Here is a 25308-nt window from a genome sequence, read left to right on the forward strand (position 1 = left end):
GTAATACCCAGTGCTCATTACATGATCCGTTCTCTTTTAAAAGACTAAACAACATTCCTTAGAACAGACATATGTCATGATTTATATAATCCCCTGTTGATTCAGTTAATTCCAGTCTTTCTCTACTGAACAATGCTGCAGTAAATATGCCGTGTATATAGCCTTACATAATTGTGCTATTTCTGAAGAGTAGAGCTACTCAAATGGGGTTGCTGGGTTAGAAGTTACAGTCTAACTACAGTTACAGTCTAGGAGTAGTTTTTTATTTTAATAGGAGGTACCAAATAACTTTTCCAGAAAACAAAGATTAGAGCAGGTCACATTCCTAGGAGTCTGAAAGCACCACTTTCCCATTATCCTCACCAGCACTGGATATTACTGCCTTCATTTTCTTTGTTAATCTAAAAGAAAATATTATAATCAGTTTTTTTGCTTTTTATCTACCGGACTTCAAGTGGGTTGATCTTTTATCTGTTAGCTGTGTAACTTGCCTAATAACCAATATCCTTTAGAAATTCTTTTGGTTTATAAGTTTGTACAAAACCCCCTTTTTAGATGGTTTGGAAACATTTTTTCACAATCTACTGTTTGTCTTTTGAGATTTATTGCCTTTTTTCCATTAAAATTTTGAATTTTATGTAGTCGTATGTCTGGATTTTCCTTTATAGTATCTGGCTATTCTACCTTGTTTTGGATTGTATCCCCATGTCAAGATGATAAAGCAGTCTTTATTTTGCACTTAAGATCCAGCTAATTAATTTTTACACTAAGATTCCAGATGGATTAAAGACATTTTTACATACAGTAAGAGATAAGGAACTGCTTTTTTTAATAAATGAACTCTCAGTTATGCTGCTACAATTTACTTACTGCTCCCTGAATTGCAGTAGTTGTCATTCTATGAGAAATTCATAATCACTTTGTTCAATTTTTAAAAATTGAGTGAAATTAAACATTAGAATTTTGATTGGGATTAGATTAGAATCAAATTTAGAGACCTGCCAATTTTATTTCTAGTATTACAAGTAAAACCAGCATGTGACCCATTTTTTAAGGCATTGCCATGCTTGGAGGCAGAAGCTCTCTTGGGAACATCTCTCCCATGCCCCCTCTGCACACATGCACACACATTAGTTGTCAGGAGAGCAGTAAGCAACAGATATTGGGGCTTTCTTGAGCTCAGATGCTAGGACCAGTGTTATGTTAATTGTGCCATGGACCAGTATTGAAGAAGGTCTTCAAGAGGGTGAAGTGGCTAGAGGCGTACGCAGGATCACCACAAATTAAGGTCAAGAAATCAGCTATCAAAGATGAATGATAGGAAAAAAGCTGCAGTGAGTGAGATTAGCATAAACAATGAAAAACACACAGAAATTACTCTTTTATCACACTCTTCCCAGGACTGAAGTAGACTAGCTATTTGTAAAATGTTTAAATAAGACTTCTGGAGGAAAATGAGCAGATTTGGAAAAAGTGAGACTTCAGGAGGGAAAGTGTTACACTAAAAAACTCAATGGATTAAAACAAACAAAAGTAAAGAGAAAATCAATGAGCTATATAACATTTACAAATAAACCAGGACATTGCACAGACAAGGAGAAGGAAAAGAGATTGAGAGCAGGGATTTGCAGAATATACGCCACAGGTCAAATCCAGCTTGCTTGTTTTTAAGTTATTTATTGGAAGACAGACGAGTGTTCTTATATACTGTGTATGGTTGTTAGGTGCCATTATAATGGCAGAGTTCAGTAGGTATAACAGTCTGTGTGGCCCTCAAAGCCCAAAATATCTACTCTCTGATCTCTTACACAAGAGTCAATCTGTGTCAATCCCTGACCTACCTGACCTTGGATGAAATGAAATCTAATCATAGTCTTTGGAAACAACAAAGAGGAGACCATGATTGTGGTTTTCTTAAAAATATAAAATGAATCCTTTTATCCTTAAGTACAACTTATTAAGTAAGATAAAAAGAAATCCATACCTAAGACATTTTTCAGTGGCCTGAACAATACCATAAGCAAAGAGGATTTTGCAGTCAGAGAAATGGAGTTCTCACCAAATAAATTTAAAAGAGTTAACCAGCAGCAGTGACCACCAGAAAGAGTGGAATTAAATCTTCAAAATTTTGACAGAAAAATAACTGTTGGCTTGAAATGTGGAGAAATTTTGGAGGGCTATGACTCCTCCAGTATTAAACATGCATGTGTTAATCGTGAAGTTTATTTTCTTACTGTGTATGTATATATAGCTTTTTTCTGCAGCATAATATCTCTTGATAATGCCCTTTTGGGCATAGTTGTCAATAACAATGTATGGCTGCTGCTTTTTTTTTTTTTCTAAACAAAAAAATGTTCATAATGTTAGGATCTAGTTTTTTGTATTCTCTATGTCTGACTCATTTGTCATGGGAGAGCATGTGTTGATGAAATTCTAAATGTGGTTAAATTTTTCTTTTGTGAGGGAAGGAAAAGCTATACATTTCACTGCTGGTTGCAGATTTCTTTCAGATTACATTCATTGGCTTGTATGTGTACAATATGAAGAGTGATCTGAGGTAATTGTGCTGAACTTATGTTTATCCACTAGTCTTTGATTAAATAAAATTATCAGATTGGAGCTCTATACTCAGAATTATTAAATTATTATAAGACTAATTATTAATTAGTATTAATAATTAAAATATATTATAAAATTATTAAAACGAGGATGAAATAAATGAAAGTTTACCACAAAATGTTCTCCCCTAAAGGAAATGTATAAGGGGTATTCCATTTGGTAATATAGTAATTTGAGAGGCCCTATTCCTTCTAATAATTATGCCACCTGGAACACAGTCTCTAAAACTGATGGAGCACAGAAGATAGGATGACACTGGATGCTGTTAAGGGCCAGACTTGGAGCGAGCCTTAAACTTCTCGTACTCATATCCCTCTGTCCAGAACTCACTTGGTCATATGCCTGACTGCAGGTCTGGAAAAATTCAGAGCAGCACATGAATATTGGTAATTCTCCGCCATACACGGGCATTTCACTTAAGAGGAAATTCATTTAGCTAATAAATATAAAAAGATGCTCAACCTTGTGCAACAGATGAAAATATGAGGCCATAGAAAATATCAATTTTTACCCAACAAATTAGCACAAATGATGTCACATTATCCATTATTGGAGAGGATCAATGGGAACTCATATCCTGCTATGGGGGAGTATAAGTAGATACTACCAGTTTATAACTAACAATTGAATCACTTTTTTTCTTTAAAGTACCTATGGAACATTCACCAAAATACCATATATCCTGGGTCATGAAACTAAAAGAATTGAAATTATATAGAGTATTTTTTTGTCAGTAGTATCAGATCACAAATAAATAATAGACAATAAGAAAGTCACTAAACAAATTAATATACTTAATAATTGATGAATCAATAGGAAATCATATAAGAAAATTAAACACAGAAACGAATGACTTATCAACATACAACATACCGAAATGTGTGGAATGCTGCTGAAAGAGTACTGATAGAGAAATTCAGAAGTGTCAAGTGCTTGCATTAGAAACAACAAAAGTCAAATCAATAATCTTAGTTTCTGGGCGCCTGGGTGGCTCAGTGGGTTAAGCCGCTGCCTTTGGCTCAGGTCATGATCTCAGGGTCCTGGGATCGAGTCCCGCATCGGGCTCTCTGCTTGGCAGGGAGCCTGCTTCCTCCTCTCTCTCTGCCTGCCTTTCTGCCTACTTGTGATCTCTCTCTGTCAAATAAATAAATAAATAATCTTTAAAAAAAAATAATAATCTTAGTTTCTAACTAAACAACCTAAAAAAGCACATCCAAAACAGGACAAGAGCAGAGATTAATCAAATTGAAAAAGAGAAAATCGATGAAAAAAAAGCTGGTGGTTGAGGGAGGAAACATAGTCGTTGAGTTTTTTTCTTTGTTTTTTTGCTTTTAAATTTTATTTATAAATTTAAATAATTTAAATTATAAATTGTAATTCAAGGGAGACAAACCATAAAAGACTCTTAATTGCAGGAAACAGGGTTGCTGGAAGGGGTGGGAGTGGGAGGGATGGGGTGACGGGGTGATGGACACTAGGGAGGGTATGTGCTTCGGTGAGCGCTGTGGATTGTGGAAGACTGATGAATCACAGACCTGTACCCCTGAAACAAATAATACATTATATGTTAAAAAATTATAATTCATAATTTAGAAGCTCCTGAAAAAAAAATCCAAGCCCATATGATTTCACTGGAGGATAATACCAAACATTCAAAGGATTAACACTAATTTAAGACAGTCTCTTCCAGAAAATCTATTCTGTCTTCCAGAATTTGGTCTGTCCTGTAGTTTTTGTCAACAGAACATTTTTTTTTTTTAAAGATTTTATTTTCAAGTAATCTCTACACCCAATGTGGGCTTTGTGAGATCAAGCCCTGGGTTGAGCTCTGTTCTGGGCACAGAGCCTCCTTTAGATTCTCTCCCCACTCTTTCCCCCACCTCTCTATCTCTCTCCTTCTCTAAAAAAAATAATAAAATTGGGCGCCTGGGTGACTCAATCAATTAACCATCTGTCTTCCGCTCAGATCATGATCCCACAGTCCTGGGATAGAGTCCTGCATGGGGCTCCCAGATCAACGAGGAAACTCTTTTCCCTCTCCCTCTGCCACTCACCCCACTCGTGCTCTCTTGCACGCATTCTGTCAAATAAATTAATAAAATACTAAATAAGTAAATAAAAGTAAATGGCAACAGGATTTCACCATAGGCTATGGCCTTTTTTTTTTTAAACTAATTTTTAAGCAGTTTCTGAATCAATTTAGCTTTAAGGAATAGCTGCTGAATTTTTGCACATGATTTTCTACATAGAAAATCCCAAGAAATCTACAACAACAACAACAAAAAACCCTTACAATTAATAAATGATTTAGGCAAGGTCACAGGATACAGTATCAACATACAAAAATCAACCTGATCTCTATTCTGATCTCTATTACTAATAAGCATATGGCAACTTAGAAGATTACATATATAATCATTTCAAAGAATTGAAATACTTAGGTAAATGTTGAACATATGTTCATATATACAGGATCTATATGCTGAAAATTATAAAATGCTTATGGAAGAGGTAGAGAAGAAAGACTGACATACGCATATTGCATGCATAGATTGGAGGACTCAACATAGGAAAGATTCAGTTCTCCTCAAACTGATCTGGTTTAACACACATCCTATCAAAATCCCAGGAAAAATTTTCACAAACATAGGCTTATTCTAAAACTTAGACTGAATGGCAAAGGCATTAGAATAAACAATACTGACAAAAAAACAAAGCAAAAAGAATCATTCTGTATGATAAGACTTACTATAAAGCTACAATAATCAAGAAAATGTATTCGTGAAGCAGTAGACCCCGGACTAAAGAACTCAGAAAAAGACCCCCACAAATAGCTGATGTGATTTTTGACAAAGGTGCAGTTCGGTGGAGAAAGGACAGCCTGTTTGACCAATGGTGCTGGAGCATCCATAAGCAAAAAAAAAAAAATCTCAACTTAAATCTTACATCTTATCCAAAAATTAACTCAAAATGGGTCATGGGTTTATTTATTTATTTTTAAAGGGTCATGGGTTTAGAAGTAACATATAAAACTATAAAACTTTTAGAAAAAAAGAGAAAAATCTTTAGGTTGTGTGATTAGGCAGAAAGGCTTTAGACTTGATACCAAAAGTTTGATCCAAAAATGAAAAGACTGGTAAGTTGGACCTCATCAAAATTAAAAGACTTTTGCTCTGTGAAAAGGTAAGCTACAGATTAGGAAAATACTTGCCAACCACATATCTGACAAGAAAGAGCATATGAGAATATATTAAAAACTCTCAAAACTCAACAAAGAAACAATTTAATTAGATGGGCAAAAATATGAACAAAATTTACCAAAGAGGATATACATATTTCAAACACACATATAGAAACATGTTCACCATTGCTAGTAGCCATCAGTAACATATAAATTTAAACCATAATGAGATATCAGTACACATCTATCAGGAAGGTTTAAAGTAAAAAATAGTGACTCCACAAAATGCTGGCAAGGGTGCAGAGAAACTGGATCATTCATACATTTCCGGTGAGAATGTGAAATGGTATTCAGCCACATAAGAAATCAGTTGTCACTTCTTGGGGCACCTGGGTGGCTCAGTGGGTTAAGCTGCTGCTTTCGACTCAGGTCATGATCTCAGGATCCTGGGATCAAGTCCCACATCGGGCTCTCTGCTCAGCGGGGAGCCTGCTTCCCTCTCTTTATCTCTGCCTGCCTCTCTGCCTGCCCCTCTGCCTACTTGTGATCTCTCTCCGTCAAATAAAAAAATGAAAAATCTTAAAAAAAAAAAAAAGAAATCAGTTGTCACTTCTTACAAACAAAACATACAAAGCCATATGACCCAGGCATGCCTGGGTGGCTCAGTTGATTAAATGTCTGCCTTTGGCTTAGGTCATGATCCTGGGATCCTGGGATCAAGCCTTGCATCGGGCTCCTTGCTTAGCAAGGAGTCTACTTCTCCCTCTGCCTCTGCTACTCCCCCTCTACTCGTGCTCTCTCTCACATGCTCTTGCTCTCTCTCAAATAAATAAAATCTTTTAAAAAATTAAAATAAAAAAATAAAAACGAAGCCATATGACCCAGTAATTGTACTACTGGACATTTATCCCAGATAAATGAAAACTTACAGTTACACAAATACCTGTACACAATTGTTCATAGCAACTTTATTTTTACTAGCCAAAAACTGGAAACAACCTAGATGTCATTCAATAGGTGAATAGTTAACAAATTATAGTATATACATAATTTGAAATACTAATCAGCAAAAATGAATGAACTGTTGATACTTGCAATAACTTGAATTTCTAGGGAATTATGCTGTGTGAAAAAAACTAAGTCTAAACATTACCTGCTTTATGGTCTTACTTACATAACATTTTTGAAGTGACAAAATTTTGGAAATGAAGAACAAATTAGTGGTACCAGGGGTGAGGGACAAGCTATGACTGTGGTTATAAAAGGACAACATAAGACATCCCTGTAGTTATGGAGCTGTTCTGTATACTTGACTTTGGTGGTGGGTACACAAAGCTACATATATAACAAAATTATAAAGTGTGATGGACACTGTTTAAAGTATACACAGTTTCTCTATTTCTTATGCCTGTGTATAAATTTCCGATCATCTCATTTAAATTTTCAATTTGAAAATGGGAATACTCAAAAAAAATTTTTAAATGCACAAAATTTATTTTGGTAATCATTCCACAATATATATACATATATCAATCATTATGTCATACAGCTAAAACTAATACAATGATATATGTCAATTACATCCAGTTTTTATTTTTACTTTTTTAATCATTTTTTAATTACTTATTCGACAGAGAAAGAGATCACAAGTAAGCCAGAGAGGCAGGCAGAAAGAGAAAGGGGAGCAGGCTTCCCGCTGAGCAGAGAGCCCCATGCGGGACTCGATCACAGGACCCTGAGATCATGACCCGAGTCGAAGGCAGAGGCTTAACCCACTGAGCCACTCAGGTGCCCTACATCCAGTTTTTAAAAATCAGGAAATTTGGGCTTCCACTTGGGATTTAGAAAGCTGGAAAAGCATTTCTCCCACCACTATAACAAACACAAAAGCCAGAAAGTCTTTAAATTCACATTTATTAAATTAATCTGAAGGCTGAGATTGCAGGGTAACCAAAACCTGAAATTTAAGGTAAGACGAATGCATCAAAGGAGAGACAGGACATAAGTACTGGTTTACCTGAGGCAGATGTCTCCAAATGCTATATAATCCAGTAACAAAAACACAATCAAACAAAATTATCTAAAAGTAACAAATTCCTAAAGACTGGCTATGGGCTAGTTGAGAATATGGAACCCCTGACACCACAAAAGCAATTTGTCGCAACGTGCAGATTCTTCTTCTCTGCAGAACTCATTAGGACTTACAAGAAGACAAGGTTCTGGGAAAGCTAGCCTCCTGATGCAGGCCTGGAAGAGAATAGCACCAGATACAGGAAAAGCATAAAGGCTTCTCCAGATCCTTCTTCTCTGTCTTCCTTAAGGAATATAAGCCTGAAGCTTTCTGGTTGAGGAGGAACAAACTCTGTCACCTATCTAGGGCACTGATGAAGACCTATTGCAGCTGGTGGGTGGAGGGGAGAGTGGGTAGGCAGAGGAAACAGAAATAAACCCTCTACTCTAGGACAGGGGCAGGAAATACATCATGGATCCAGACAATTAGAGAGTCCCTGTCACTGGGTACAAGAAAAGATCATTGGGAAGATCCCACACTGATATCCAAGATACCCCAATATCCTGATATCCTTAGCACCTGTCTGCGAGGCTGAATCAGACACTAGAGAATGCCCCTCTACCCCCTGCCCTTCCTACCTCCAGGGTAATAAGCATTCAGTAATGAAAGCAGTCTACTGCTATCAGAATAGCAAAAGCATGGAGAGAGACCATCTCTGTATTACTTATCACTAAGCATAAATGAAGACTTAAAGATGAGCATGTAACAAAACAAACAAAAGCTGGAAAGAATTTATTGTCAGCAGACCTATTCTAAAAGAAGCTTAAAGGAAGTTCTCTGGTAGAAGAAATATGACACCAGACAGAGACGTGTACCTATATAATGAATGAAGAATGCTGAGAATGGCATAAATGGGGGTAATATCAAATTCATTTTATCTTATTTATAAATGCCCCAAAATATAACTGTCTAAAGCAAAATAGCATTGATAGATCTGAAAGAAAGAAAGAAAGACAAAGAAAGAAAAAGAAAGAGAAATCCATCATTACAGAAAGATTTTAACATTCTTCTCTCAGCAGTTGATAGAACAAGTAGACAGAAAAATCCATAAGGTTCCTAACAGTCCTGGACAGCATTGCCAAAAAATTTATTAATTAACATTTATACTGCACTCCAGATAACAACTTTTCAAATGCAGTTGGAACATTCACCAAAATAGATCATATTCAGAGACATAGAGCAAATCTTGATAAATTTAAAAGAACAGGTAATTTTAAAGGTAAACTCTTGGAACATACCATATTTAAGCTAGAAATTAACAAGAAAAATGCACCTGTAAAATTGTCCAAAATATTTGGAAATTAAGCCATAAATTCAATGACTTAAATGAAATGCATAAAATTCTTAAGAGACACAAACTGGCAAAAGATCACCTGGATAGTCCTATAACTTGTAAATAGATTGAATTATATTACATCTTATTTTTTAAAAGATTTCATTTATTATTTGTCAGAGAGAGAAAGAGAGTATGCACAAGAAGGGGGAGAAGAAGGCAGAGGGAAAAGAGGCTTCCCACTGAGCAAGGGGCCCAATACTGACTCGATCCCAGGACCATGGGATCATCACCTGAGCTAAAGGCATCCATTTAACCTGCTGAGCCACCCGATGTCCCTGATTGAATTATATATTAAAACCTTAAAAAAAAAAGAATTAAAAAAACAACTTGAGATCTAAATGGCTCTTTTTTTTTTTTTTAAGAATTCTACCAAAAATTTTAGGAAGAAATAATACCAATTTTATATAAATTCCTCCAGAATATATAAGAAGATAAGAAATACAGATGCAAAAATCATCAACCAAATATTAACAATTTAATTTCAGCAATATATAAAAAAATATAGTACTTCATGGGGTGTCTGGGTGGTTTAGTGGGTTAAAGCCTCTGCCTTCAGCTCAAGTCATGATCTCAGGGTCCTGGGATCGAGCCCCCATTGAGCTCTCTGCTCAGCAGGAGCCTGATTCCCCCTCTCTCTCTGCCTGCCTCTCTGCCTACTTGTGATCTCTCTCTCTCTGTCAAATAAATTAAAAAATATATTTAAAAAATATATATAGTACTTCATGACCAAGTAGGGTTTAATCTGGGAATGGAATGTTTGTTCAACATCCAAAAAACTTTATATGTAGAGACTCTTAAATATAGGAAACAAATTGAAGGTTGCTGGAGGGGAGGTTGGTGGGGTGATGGGGTAACTGTGTGGTGGACATTAAGGAGGGCACTTGATGTAATGAGCACTGGGTATTATATGCAACTGATGAATCACTAAACTCTACCTCTAAATAATAATACACTGTATGTTAATTAAATTGAATTTAAATAAAAAATGTGAATAGTTTATATGTAATTACATTAAAAGGTTAAAGAGGAAAAACTGATTATCTCAAGAAATGCAAATGCCCTTTGACAAAATTCAACCTCAATTTATTGAAAAAAAATCTCAGAAACTAGAAAGAGAAAAGAACTTCCTCAACATGATAAATGGCATCTTTAGCTAATACTATGCTTAATGTTGAAAGACTGAACGCCTTCCCATGAAGATCAGGAATAAGGTAAAGATGTCCATTCTCACTACTCCCATTCATTATTGTACTGGAGGTCCTAGCCAGTGCAATACAGCAAGAAAAAGAAATAAAAGAAAAAGGTCAGAGTCAAGATGGCGGGGAAGTAGCAGGCTGAGACGACATCAGGTAGCAGGAGATCAGCTAGATAGCTTATCAAACCACTGTGAACACCTACAAATCCAACAGGAGATTGAAGAGAAGAAGAGCAAAAATTCTAGAAACAGAAAATTGACCACTTTCTGAAAGATAGGACCTATAGAGAAGTGAATCCAAAGCGACGGGAAGATAGACCGCAGGGGTAGGGGTGAGCTCCTGGCAAGCAGCGGAACAATGGAGCACAAAATCAGGACTTTTAAAAGTCTGCTCCACTGAGGGACATCGCTCCAGAGGCTAAACTGGGGTGAAGTCCACGCGGGGTCAGCATGACCCCAGGTCCTGCAGGGTCACAGAAGGATTGGGGTGTCTGAGTGTAGCAGAGCTCGCAGGTATTAGAGCAGGGAAGCCAGCTACAGAGACAGAGCTGAGACGTGAGCTCTGAACCTGGTGTTATCTTGAACCCATCACAGGCTGGGTGAGCTCGGAGTGTGGCCGGAGGCCAGGGAGACGGGAGTGAATGAGTGCTTTTCTCCAAGTGCGGCCAGAGGCCAGGAAGACAGGAGTGATTGAGCACTTTTCTCTGAGGGTGCACTGAGGAGTGGAGCCCTGAGCTCTTGGCTCCTCTGGGCTGGGGATTGGGAGGCCACCATTTTCATTCCCGACCTCCAGAACTCTACGGAAAACATTCAGGGAACAAAAGCTCCCGAAATCGAACCCGGTCACATTACTTAGCCTGGCCCCTGGTAAAGGCGATGCAATTCCGCCTTGGGCAAAGACACTTGAGAATCACTACAACAGGCCCCTCCCCCAGAAGATCAACAAGAAATCCAGCCAAGGCCAAGTTCACTTACCAAGGAGAACAGCGGAATTCCAGAGAAGGAGAAAGCAAAGCATAGAATTCATGGCTTTCTCTCCATGATTCTTCAGTCTTGCAGTTAATTTTTTTTTAATTTTTTATTCTTCTGCTATTTTTTTTTAAACTTTTACCCTTTCCTCTTTTAACATTTTTTACTAGTTTATCTTAACAATACCTTTCATAAAAAAAATCTTTTTTAAAACTTCATTATTATAGTCCTATTTTATCCTTCATTGTATCTAATTTTATTTTTTGTATACACATAGGTTTTTTTCTTCTAAAAAATGTGGGGTACAACTTCTTCTAATAGATCAAAATATACCCTAAATCTAGCTAGCTCTGGGCTTGTTCTAGTCTCCAGCCCAAGCAAATTCTCTCCGCTTTCTTTCTCTTGGTTCTCCCAACCAACTTACTTTATCAACTCCTTTTTTAGAAATTTAAAAAAAATTCTTTTTCATCTTTATAGGCATATTCCATCCCTTCATTGTGTTTACCCTTATATATGTTTTTCGTTCTTTAAAATTTTGGGAGGTAGTTTCTTCTAAGAGACCAAAATACTCCCAAAATTAAGTGGGTGACTCTGTTCTAGTCACCACTCTAATATATATATATATACATATATGCATATATATATATTTGTTTGTTTGTTTTCTTTTTAAACATTTTTTTTTTCTGAACTTCTTTTTATCCCCTTTCTCCCCTCCATGATTTGGAATCTCTTCTGATTTGGTTAAAACACATTTTCCTGGGGTCTTTGCCACCCTTTTAGTATTTTATTTGCTCCTTCATATATTCTTATCTGGACAAAATGACAAGGCAGAAAAAATCACCACCAAAAAAAAAAAAAAAAAAAAAACGAAAACAAAACCCACCAAGAGGCTGTACTGAAGGCTAGGGACCTAATCAATATCTCAGATCTAGAGTTCAGAATGATGATTCTCAAGGTTCTAGCTGGGAGCGAAAAAGTCATGGAAGATATTAGAGAAACCCTCTCTGGAGAGATAAAAGCTCTTTCTGGAGAAATAAAAGAACTAAAATCTAACCAAGTTGAAATTAAAAAGGCTATTAATGAGGTGCAATAAAAAATGGAGGCTCTTACTGCTAGGATAAATGAGGCAGAAGAAGAATTAGTGATATAGAAGACCAAATGACAGAGAATAAAGAAGCTGAGCAAAAGAGAGACAAACAGGGATGCCTGGGTGGCTCAGTTGGTTAAGCAGCTGCCTTCGGCTCAGGTCATAATCCCAGCGTCCTGGGATGGAGTCCCACATCGGGCTTCTTGCTCGGCAGGGAGCCTGCTTCTCCCTCTGCCTCTGCCTGCCTCTCTGTCTGCCTGTGCTCGCTCTCTCTCCCTCTCTCTCTGACAAATAAATAAATAAAGTCTTTAAAAGGGGCACCTGGGTGGCTCAGTTGGTTAAGCGACTGCCTTCAGCTCAGGTCAAGATCCCAGGGTCCTGGGATTGAGTGCCACATCGGGCTCCCTGCTCCTTGGAGAGTCTGCTTCTCCCTCTGACTTTCTCCCCTCTCATGCTCTCTCTCACTGTCTCTCTCTCAAATAAATAAATAAAATCTTAAAAAAAATCTTAAAAAAAATTTTTTTAAAAAAAAGAGAGACAAACAAATACTGGACCACGAGGGGAGAATTTGAGAGACAAGTGACACCATAAGACAAAACAGCATTAGAATAATTGGGATTCCAGAAGAAGAAGAAAAACAGAGGGGAGCAGAAGGTATATTGGAGAGATTATTGTAAGGAATTTCCCTAATATGGCAAAGGGAACAAGAATAAAAATCCAGGAGGTGCAGAGAGCCCCCCTCAAAATCAACAAGAATAGGTCCACACCCCATCACCTAATAGTAAAATTTACAAGTCTTAGTGACAAAGAGAAGATCCTGAAAGCAGCCCGGGAAAAGAAGTCTGTAACATACAATGGTAAAAATATTGGATTGGCACTGGACTTATCCACAAAGACCTGGCAGGCCAGAAAGAACTGCGTGGTATATTCAGAGCACCAAACGAGAAAAACATGCAGCCAAGAATACGATATCCAGCTAGGCTATCACTGAAAAAAGAAGGAGAGATAGAAAGTTTCCAGGACAAACAAAAGCTGAAAGAATTTGCAAACACCAAACCAGCTCTACAGGAAATATTGAAAGGGGTCCTCTAAGCAAAAAGAGACCCTAAAAGTAGTAGATCAGAAAGGAACAGAGACAATATACAGTAACAGTCACCTTACAGGCAATACAATGGCACTAAATTCATATCTCCCAATAGCTACCCTGAATGTAAATGGGATAAATGCCCCAATCAAAAGACACAGGGTATCAGAATGGGTAAAAAAAAACAAAAGCCATCAATATGCTGCGTACAAGAAATTCATTTTAGACCTTAAGACACCTCCAGATTTAAAGTGAGGGGGGTGTAAAACAATTTACCATGCTAATGGACATCAAAAGAAAGCTGGGGTGGCAATCCTTCTATCAGATCAATTAGATTTTAAGCCAAAGACTATAATAAGAGATGAGGAAGGACACTATATCATACTCAAAGGGTCTGTCCAACAAGAAGATCTAACAATTTTAAATATCTATGCCCCTAACATGGCAGCAACCAACTATATAAACCAATTAATAACATAATCAAAGAAACACATCACCAATAACACAATAATAGCAGGGGACTTTAACACTCCCCTCACTGAGATGGACAGATCATCCAAGCAAAAGATCAACAAGGAAATAAAGGCCTTAAATGACACACTGGACCAGAAGGACATCACAGATATATTCAGAACATTCCATCCCAAAACAACAGAATACACATTCTTCTCTAGTGCACATGGAACATTCTCCAGAATAGATCACATCCTGGGTCATAAATCAGGTCTCAACTGGTATCAAAAGATTGGGATCATTCCCTGCATATTTTCAGATGACAATGCTCTGAAGCTAGAACTCAATCACAAGAGGAAATTTGGAAATAACCCAAATACATGGAGACTAAACAGCATCCTTCTAAAGAATGAATGGGTCAACCAAGAAATTAAAGAAGAATTGAAAAAATTCATGGAAACAAATGAAAATGAAAACACAACAGTTCAAAATCTGTGGTACACAGCAAAGGCAGTCCTAGGAGGAAAATATATAGCAATACAAGACTTTCTCAAGAAACAAGAAAGGTCTCAAATACACAACCTAACCCTATACCTAAAGGAGCTGGAGAAAGAACAACAAAGAAAGCCTAAACCCAGCAGGAGAAGAGAAATCATAAGATCAGAGCATGAATCAATGAAATAGAAATCAAAAAAAAAATAAAACAAGTCAACAAAACTAGGAGCTGGCTCTCTGAAAGAATTAATAGCATTGATAAACCCCTGGTCAGACTTACCAAAAAGAAAAGAGAAAGGACCCAAATTAATAAAATCATGAATGAAAGAGGAGAGATCACAACCAACACCAAAGAATTACGAACAATTATAAGAACATACTATGAGCAACTCTACACCAACAAATTTGACAATCTGGAAGAAATGGATGCATTCCTAGAGACATATAAACTACCACAACTGAACCAGGAAGAAATAGAAAACCTGAATGACCCAGAACCAGTAAGGAGATTGAAACAGCCATCAAAAATCTCCAAGCAAACAAAAGCCCAGAGCCAGATGCCTTCCCAGGGGAATTCTACCAAACATTTAAAGAAGAACTAATTCTTATTCTCCTGAAACTGTTCCAAAAAATAGAAATTGAAGGAAAACTTCCAAACTCATTTTATGAGGCCAGCATCACCTTGATCCCAAAACCAAACAAGGATCCCATCAAAAAAGAGAATTACAGACCAATATCCTTGATGAACACAGATGCGAAAATTCTCACCAAAATACTAGCTAGTAGGATCCAACAGTACATTAAAAGGATTATTCACCACAACCAAGTGGGATTTATTCCAGGGCTGCAAGGTTGGTTCAACATCTGCAAATCAATCAAGGTGTTACAATACATTAATAAAAGAAAGAACAAGAACCATATGATACACTCAATAGATGCTGAAAAAGCATTTGACAAAGTATAGCATCCCTTCCTGATCAAAACTCTTCAAAGTGTAGGGATAGAGGGCACCTACCTCAATATTATCAAAGCTATCTATGAAAAACCCACCACAAATATCATTCTCAATGGAGAAAAAATGAAAGCTTTTCTGCTAAGGTCAGGAACATGACAGGGACGTCCATTGTCACTACTGCTATTCAACATAGTACTAGAAGTCCTAGCCTCAGCAAGCAGACAACAAAAAGAAATTAAAGGCATCCAAAGTGTCAAAGAAGAAGCCAAACTATCACTCTTTGCAGATGATATGATACTATATGTGGAAAACCCAAAAGACTTCACTACAAGACTGCTAGGACTTGTCCAGGAATTCAGTAAAGTGTCAGGATGCAAAATCAATGCACAGAAATCAGTTGCATTTCTTTACACCAACAACAAGACAGAAGAAAGAGAAATTAAGGAGTCCATCCCATTTACAATTGCACCCAAAACAATGAGATACCTAAGAATAAACCTAACCAAAGAGGCAAAGAATCTATTCTCAGAAAACTATAAAGTACTCATGAAAGAATTTGAGGAAGACACAAAGAAATGGAAAAATGTTCCATGCTCCTGGATTGGAAGAACAAATATTGTGAAAATGTCTATGCTACCTAAAGCAATCTACACATTTAATGCAATCCCTATCAAAATCCCATCCAGTTTTTTCAAAGAAATGGAACAAATAATTCTAAAATTTGTATGGAACCAGAAAAGACCTCGAAAAGCCAAAGGAATATTAAAAAAGAAAGCCAAAGTTGGTGGCATCACAATTCCGGACTTCAAGCTCTATTACAAAGCTCTCATCATCAAGACAGTATTATACTGGCACAAAAACAGACACATAGATCAATGGAACAGAATAGAGAGCCCAGAAATAGACCTTCAACTTTATGGTCAACTAATCTTCAACAAAGCAGGAAAGAATGTCCAATTGAAAAAAGACAGCCTCTTCAAAAAATGGTGCTGGGAAAATTGGACAGCCACATGCAGAAAAATTAAATTGGACCATTTCCTTACAAAGTGTAGGGATAGAGGGCACATACCTCAATATTATCAAAGCTATCTATGAAAAACCCACCACAAACATCATTCTCAATGGAGAAAAAATGAAAGCTTTTCTGTTAAGGTCAGGAACATGACAGGGATGTCCATTGTCACCACTGCTGTTGAGGAACCTCCATGGTTCCTCACACACGAAAATAGACACAAAATGGATGAAGGACCTCAATGTAAGAAAGGAATCCATCAAAATCCTTGAGGAGAACACAGGCAGCAACCTCTTTGACCTTAGCCGCAGCAACTTCTTCCTACGAATATTGCCAAAGGCAAGGGAAGCAAGGGCAAAAAAGAACTATTGGGATTTCATCAAGATCAAAAGCTTTTTGCACAGCAAAGGAAACAGTTAAGAAAACCAAAAGACAACTGACAGAATGGGAGAAGATATTTGCAAATGACATATCGGATAAAGGGCTAGTATCCAAAATCTATAAAAAGCGTAGCAAACTCAATACCCAAAGAACAAATAATCTAATCAAGAAATGAGCAGAGGACATGAACAGACATTTCTGCAAAGAAGACATCCAGATGGCCAACAGACACATGAAAAAATGCTCCACATCACTCGGCATCAGGGAAATACAAATCAAAACCACAATGAGATACCACCTCACACCAGTCAGAATGGCTAAAATTAACAAGTCAGGAAATGACAGATGCTGGCGAGGATGCAGAGAAAGGGGATCCCTCCTACACTGTGGTGGGAATGCAAGCTGGTGCAACCACTCTGGAAAACAGCATGGAGGTTCCGAACTACCTTATGACCCAACAATTGCAGTACTGGGTATTTACCCTAAAGATACAAATGCTAAAGATACAAATGCAGTGATCCAAAGGGGCACATGCACCCGAACGTTTATAGCAGCAATGTCCACAATAGCCAAACTATGGAAGGAACCTAGATGTCCATCAACAGATGAATGGTAAAGAAGAGGTGGTATATATATATACAATGGAATACTATGCAGCCATCAAAAGAAATGAAATCTTGCCATTTGCAACAATGTGGATGGAACTAGAGGGTATTATGCTTAGTGAAATAAGTCAATCAGAGAAAGACAACTATCATATGATCTCCCTGATATGAAGAAGTGGAGATGGGGGTTTGGGGGGTAGGAAAAGAATAAATGAAACGAGTTGGGATCGGGAGGGAGACAAACCATCAGAGACTTTTAATCTCCAAAACAAAGTGTTGCTGGGGGGAGAGGGGTCGGGAGAAGGTAGTGGGGTTATGGACATTGGGGAGAGTATGTGCTATGGTGAGCGCTGTGAAGTGTATAAACCTGGCAATTCACAGACCTGTACCCCTGGGGCTAAAAATACAGTATATGTTTATAAAAAAAAAACATCAATTTAAAAAAATTTTTAAAAAAGGAATAAAAGGAAAATATGTAGGCAGGAAGAATAAAACTGTCTCTATTCACAGATGTCAAATGGTTATTATCCATATAAAAAATCCCAAAGACTCAAAAAGCTACTAGAACTAATTAGTGAGCTTATCAATGTCTGTGTCCAAGACAAAAAAACAAAAATCATGTTTCTTTGTACTAGTAATAAGCAACTGGGAATTTTAAAAAGTAGTATTTACAATAATATATAAAAAAGAAATACTTAGGTCTAAATTTTATAAAATATATGCAATAATAGTATGTTTTAAGCAATCAAAAACTAATGAAAGTAATTAAAGAAGAGCTAAATAAATGGAGTGATCTATCACGTTCATGGGTTGAACATAATATTGTTAAAACATCAGTTTTCTCCAAAATGATTAATTTTTGCCTAAGATGACAAACTAATGCTATTTTTTTTTGATAATGCAAGTAAGGAGAATTGCCAAAACAATTTTTATAAAGAAGAACATAGTTTAAGGACTCATACTATCTGAATTCTAGATCTAGTATACTACTTTCAAAAGTCATAAAAAATGTGGAGTTGAAGAAAATATAGTCGTACAGATCAATGAAACAGACTAGAGGCTTAGAAATAGTCCCACATGTCAAATGATTTTCAGCAAAGATACAAAGGCAATTCAAGAAAGAAAGAATATTGCTTTCAACAAACGGTGCCAAAACAATTATATATCCACAGGCAAAACATAAATGTTAGCCCATACTTTGTACCCTATACAAAAATTAACTCAAAATGGATCATAGACTTTGTTCCTAAAAAAGTTAAAAATAGAATTACCATATGATCCAGTAATTCCACTACCAGGTATTTACCCAAAGAATACAAAACACTAATTCAAAAAGATACATGCACCCATATGCTTATTGCAACATTATTTACAATAGCCAAATTATGGAAACAGTCTAAATGTCCATCCATAGCTGAATGGATAAAGATGTGATACACACACACACATGCACAAAATATTACTCAGCCATAAAATAGAATGAAACTCTAGCATTTGCAACAACATGGATGGATCTAGAGGGTATAATGCTAAGCAAATAATTTAGTCAGAGAAAGACAGATACCATATGATTCTACTCACATGTGGAATTTAAGGAACAAAACAAATGAACAAATAGGGGCTCCTGGGTGGCTCAATGGGTTAAGCCTCTGCCTTCAGCTCAGGTCATGATCACAGGGTCCCCGGATCAAGCGCCGCATCAGGCTCTCTGTTCAGCAGGGAGCCTGCTTCCCCCTCTCTCTCTGCCTGCCTCTCTGCCTACTCATGATCTCTGTCTGTCAAATAAAAAAATAAAATCTTAAAAACAAAAAAAAAATCAAAAAACCAAATGAACAAATAAAAAAAGAGACTCTTAGCTATAGAGAACAAACTGATGGTTACCAGAGGGGAGGTGGGTGGGGGATGGGTGAAATAGGTGATGGGGATTAAGAGTACACAGGTCCTGATGAGCACTGAGTAATGTACAGAATTGTTGAATCACTATATTGTACAGCTGAAACTAATATAAAACTGTATGTTAACTATACTGGAATTAAAATTTTCAAAATAATAAATAAAATAAAACTTGGGGTAATTGAAGAAAAATGGTTCATAGACCTAGATATAAAAAATAAAAACATAAAACGTCTGGAAGAAAACATAGGGGGAAAAATCCTGCTGACCTGGAGTTATGCAAAGATTTCTTTTATTAAAGACCAAAAGTACCATCCATATCATCAAAATTAAGAAACATTTGGGGACCACCTGGTTCAGTGGGTAGAGCAAGTGACTCTTGATCTAGGGGTTATGAATTCAAACCCCACATTGGGGTATCTCCCAGAGGCTTCTCCCTCTGCCCTTCACCGTGCTTGTGCTCTCTCTTGCTCTTTCTCAAATTAATAAATAAAATAAATAGTAGGATAACAACACAATTTTTAAAAAATGTGTAAAAGTTTTTAACAGACACTTTGCCAAAGAAGAATATACTTGATGGCATTCAAGTACATAAAGATGCCCACACATTATTAGTCACTAGGGAAATGTAAATTAAAATCTCAACGAGATACTACACACCTCTTAGAACTGCCAAAATTAAAAAAATTTTCTTGACAATACCAAGTTCTTGCAAGAGTCTAACCTAACCTTAACTCTCACACCTAGCTGGTATGAGTTCAAATTGTACAGCCATTTTGGAAGTCAGTTTGGCAGTTTCTCATAAAGTTAAACGCACACTACCACCAGGCCCAACGATCCCACTTCTAAGTACTGACTCAGGTGAAAGGAAAACTTATGTTCACAAAAAAACTTCCCACGAGTGTTTATAGTGGCTTTATTCATAACAAAAAAAACTGGGGAAAACTCAAATACCATTTAACTCAGGAATGGATAAACAATATGCCACACCCATTCATTGAAAACTAACAAGCAATAAAAAAGAAACAATACACGTAACAGCATAGCTGAATCTCAGATGCATTTCGCTAAATGAAAAGAAGCCACAAATAAAAGGTTCCATATTATATGATTGCATTTATGTAAGAGTCTTGCAAAGGAAAAACTCGCAGGGATAGAAAACAGACCAGGGCTTTCCAGAGGCTTGCCTTTAGAACCAGAGAGGCCTGGCTGGGCGGATAACCACTCTGAACCTTGCTGGGCAATATCAACACCGTGAGAGGAATGTTAGGAATGAGTAAAGTAATAATATCTGCCATGTAGTGTGAGAATCGTTCACTGCCTCTATTTCCCGCGCCCCATAATTCTGTGATCCAGAAAAAAGGCCTAATGAAATTCCAACGGTTAAGTGGGCAGGGAGAGGGCTTGAACACTGGTCCAAGTAGGAGCGGCGCTGCCTTCTGCGGTTCTCAGGATGATCTGGGAAAGTCTCCCCTTCATCTTTCCCGCAGCCGAGCAGTTTAGAACTGGGATCTCACTCCGCGGAGGAAGGCCGGTCCCCAGCCTCGCCCAGTCCGGGGCGGAACCCGCAGCGCAGGGGGTCTGCCCGGCGGCGCTCCCGGGCTGGGCGCATCGGCCCCGGAGCGCGCACCTCGAGTGCGGGAGCCCGCAGCTGGGCCACGGGACGCCGGCCGAGCGCAGCCGCCCCGGGGGCCCGCGGGGAGGCGCGCGCGGAGCCGGCTCCAGCGGACCGGCTGGCGGGCCTGGCGCGCGCCGCGCCCGCTGTCTCGCTCCGGAGCCCGAGCGAGCGCGGCTGCTCCCGCGTCCCCGAGGGGCAGCGGGCCCCGCCGCCGGCCCTGCCCGATGGCGAGGCTGCGGGATTGCCTGCTCCGCCTGACGGTCACGATCCGGTCCCTGCTCTTCTGGTCCCTGGTCTACTGCTACTGCGGGCTCTGCGCCTCCGTCTACCTGCTCAAACTTTTGTGGAGCATCGGCAAGGGACCCGCGCAGACCTTCCGGAGGGTCGCCCGGGAACACCCTCCCGCGTGTTTGAACGACCCCTCTTTGGGTACCCACTGCTACGTGCGGATCAAGGTGAAGGCCGGCGCGGGCCCGGCGGTATCGGGAGGGAACGTGACGGCCGTGAGAGCAGAGCGCGCTGGGCTGCTCCTTCCATGACGCCCAGCGTCCCCTAGTGTTCCCGGGGCTCGCAAGAGCGTGCGGCGGGGACAGGGAAGATGCCAGGGGGAGGCAAGGCAAGGGGGGCGAGGTGTGGCGGGAGAGGGGTCGAGACCGTGTGTGTGTGTGTGTGTGTGTGTGTGTGTGTGTGTTAGAGAGAGAGAGACTGAGAGAATGAGAATAGGTTATAAGGGGGTTCTCTCATCAGGTCCTATATATAATACAGTCCCCTCCTGCTCCACCACAACAACCCAGAATGATTCTGCTCTCTGAAAAGGAAGGCTGTTTCTCCTGTCACCTTTTTGCCCTTTAGAGCTCAGATCAGCTGTAGGGAATTGTTCCTGGTCGTGCCCTACTGTCTCATGAGGCTGTCCTTGCCCAAATATTAGAGATTGAAAGAGTAAATAGAATAAGGAAATAGGACGTTATTCAGAGTAGCAGAACGAAGCATTCACAGATGACCTACCAGCATGAAACGATAAATAAATGGTGAATGTTTGTGAGCAAGGAAGCTGACTTACAATGTCAGAGACCAAAGAATGGAGCAAAAAGTAAATGTCAACCGTGCATTCAGACTGGAACTGTTCATGCTTGTCCCAAGCCTCCCGGCAGCCCACGGATATTCCATTTCCTGAGGCTCCAGGTGGTGAGGGGATATGGCCCTTCTGGATGCCCCCTGCAGTCTGACTCACAGGCCTGTCAAACTAGCCTCACAGGAGGGGTTATTTATGTCACCAAGTGCAGGAGTCCTATTAGGAGATACACTGTCCAGCTACTAGAGTTCAAAAGACGAAGGGCACATTTTTCTTACCCTTATCAGCCTGGGATATGTATGAGGATGAAATGAATTGATATTTGTAAAACAAACAAAGAAAAACCCAAATAAATAAAAACTTAGAACAGAGCCTAGTACATAGGAAGTGTAACAAAATATTTGTTCACTAAATCCAGTCAAGTGGACAAGATTCATCACCAATAAAAGAAGTTACTAAACTTCTAGAAAGGCATTCTGCAGTTGAGGGCAAAGTCAGTTTTGTTATCTTGGTCCAACCTGGGGTGGGGAAGCAGTGAAAAAGAGTCCTCTGGAATTCCTCATACTGCTTTTCCTCCTTGTTTGGCCACCTAAGGAGTTTCCCCAGAGACAGAAACCATGGAGTGGAAAGAATATTGTCCTCTAAGGTGGGACAGAATGGGGTTCTGGCCACAGCCCTGCTCCCAAGCACCTTTATGACCCCATGTGAATATCTTTGGACTTTAGTTTCCAAATCTGTAAAAATGATGGGGTTGATTTAACCTTTTAAGATTTTCTTACATCTGGAAACCCTCTTGCTTGGGTTACCTGATATAAAACTCAGTCTCTGTGCTCATCTCTTGGTTCTTGGTTTCTTTCTTCACTTTTTCCCTGAATTTTTGTTTTCCTTTCTTGCTTCCCCCCCACCATTTTCTTCTTTTCAGTTTGCTTTGTGTTTGCTGTATTCCTGTCTCACCCCCATGCCTTTTATTTTCCTTGGGCAGCCTTGTCTCCCACATGCAGAGAGAAGTCTTGGGCACTCAGAGAGTTCTGCTGTTAGAAATACATTGACGTGACATGAGGAGCAGGAGGCAAAGGGAGCTGTACATGCAACTCTCAACTTAAAATAATAATGTGGGAAGGAGAGAACTAAAAATAAGGAAAGGAGGTGTGAATTATATAACTGATGGCACAGCTCTTGACGGGCAAGCTGAGAAAAGTACATGACTAGGAGGTAAACATGGCAGGAATATAAATTCAGATCAGAATTATTTACATGTCCTGTGGAATTTGAATGAGATGAAATGTGACACATCAGTAAGATGAAAGTCACAAATTGTGACATTGTTCCAGAAGCTTATAACATAGAAATTGACCTTATAAATAGAACAAGAAGGGAAAGTACTATAAAGGAAATGTCAACAAAAATAAATCTAATTTACTCTATTAATAAATCATGGAGGTTTTTTTTCTTTTTGAAATTGAATGATATTTACTTTATTTCTTGATATTAAAAATAATGCAAACGAGCTTTTTCTCTAATGAAATTAAAATACTGAATGCACTACTTTTGGCAAAATATCACTAAAATCCCATGCCCTCTATTTTGTACTACAGGATTCGGGGTTAAGATTTCATTATGTTGCTGCTGGTGAAAGAGGCAAACCACTTATGCTGCTGCTTCATGGATTTCCAGAATTCTGGTAAACTTACCAACCAACTTTTTCTTTTGCATTAAGGCCTTGGCTAGTCACAGTGTCATTTTCTTGTTATGACTTTTAATCAACCTTACTTTATGGTCTCTTACCCAGTTATCCTTCCTGAATGCTCCTGAATAATAGGGATGGTTTTCCTTCTATCTCATGAAATGTGCGTGGTACCAGCCTAATTTTGTTCCTTCCTTCCTCCCTTCCTCTCTTTCTCTCTCTCTCTCTTTTTGGTGAAAAATTAAAAGAAGTATTGTTTAGTGTTTCAAATTTCTGAACTAGTTACTAAACAGTTTTCATAGTGTCTACTGTGGACCATATGCCACGTTGGGCAGGGAAAGGAGATTGAAAAGAAATCAAAGGTATAGAGTGCCTGTTATCTGGAAGGTCTACAAGAAGCCTCAGGTGAGGGGAAGATGGAGAAAGAAGAGGACTCTTAGAAACTGAAGACGAACTATTTATTTCCTATGCATGTAACAACAAACTCATGAATGCAGGATAAATTAAGGACCTAAATATTTTGCATTAGGAAGAAACCTATAACCAAAAATATACAGTTGCTAGTTACCTAGAAGAAAATGTTCTGTTCTCCTTTGAACCTCCCAGAGCCAAATATAACATATGATTAAACTTTAAAAATATAAATATCTTTTTAAAAGATGCTACATATGGTGGTAAAAAGACAACCAGGCCTTTTGACAACAGGGCTATGATCTCAAGATAGTTCACAAACTAAATGAGAAGAAATGGATGAAAAATAACCATATCCTCTGAGCCGACTGAAAGGCAGAATATATTATATCTTTTGAAAGGTCTGGATTAATGCCCTGTCACCAAATTTTTCCCTTATTAACACTCTTAACACTTAGAATTTCACCATTACGTATGGTACACCTCCTTCACAGTTTAAAAGATTTTGTCTTAGGGACGCCTGGGTGGCTCAGTTGGTTAAGCAGCTGCCTTCGGCTCAGGTCATGATCCCAGCGTCCTGGGATCGAGTCCCACATCGGGCTCCTTGCTCGTCAGGGAGCCTGCTTCTCCCTCTGCCTCTGCCTGCCTCTCTGTCTGCCTGTGCTCGCTCTCTCTCCCTCTCTCTCTGACAAATAAATAAATAAAATCTTTAAAAAAAAAAAAAAAAAAAGATTTTGTCTTATCCAAAGTCCTGATTTAAAATGCATCTAGCTCTCAGAGATCTGACCCTAATACACTTTAATTGATACATTATCGGTGAATGAGACTTCATTAATAAATACACTGAGAACACTAGTGCATGAGGAAGTATTAGGTATTGAAGAAAAGAATGGAGTGTGGCAAAACTCCATGTACCTCATCATTTTTCCAGAGCAAAAAGCCTATAGATGTCTTTTTTCTGAGATTTTTCCCCATCATGAAGATTCTTCTCCCCTCTGTATTCACCTACATGAATAAACATAAGTCACTTTCATGTTCAACTTTTATCTGTGCTTCCATCTGGAGACAACTTAATTAGGTGGTAAACAGCCCAGTGCAATTCAAGCGTATGTATGTAGACTCGGTTAGTGGCATGCTTGACATGATTGGCTCACAATAAAATTTAAGTCGGAAGCATTAGTCAAATC

At 38.5% G+C, this 25308-nt stretch overlaps 1 protein-coding gene across 1 annotated transcript in view; it reads left to right on the forward strand.

The window, feature by feature from the left end:
• The first annotated feature begins 21178 nt into the window (after positions 1–21178).
• EPHX4 (epoxide hydrolase 4) overlaps positions 21179–25308 on the forward strand; it is a 42606-nt gene continuing 38476 nt past the window's right edge. Inside the window, exons 1-2 of the mRNA XM_044238677.1 lie at positions 21179–21409; positions 23622–23707. Of these exons, the coding sequence (XP_044094612.1) occupies positions 21179–21409; positions 23622–23707 (317 nt within the window). The remainder of the gene's footprint in view (positions 21410–23621; positions 23708–25308) is intronic.

The sequence above is a fragment of the Neovison vison genome, chromosome 2 (genome assembly GCF_020171115.1).
Source record: "Neovison vison isolate M4711 chromosome 2, ASM_NN_V1, whole genome shotgun sequence".
Taxonomy (NCBI): domain Eukaryota; kingdom Metazoa; phylum Chordata; class Mammalia; order Carnivora; family Mustelidae; genus Neogale; species Neogale vison.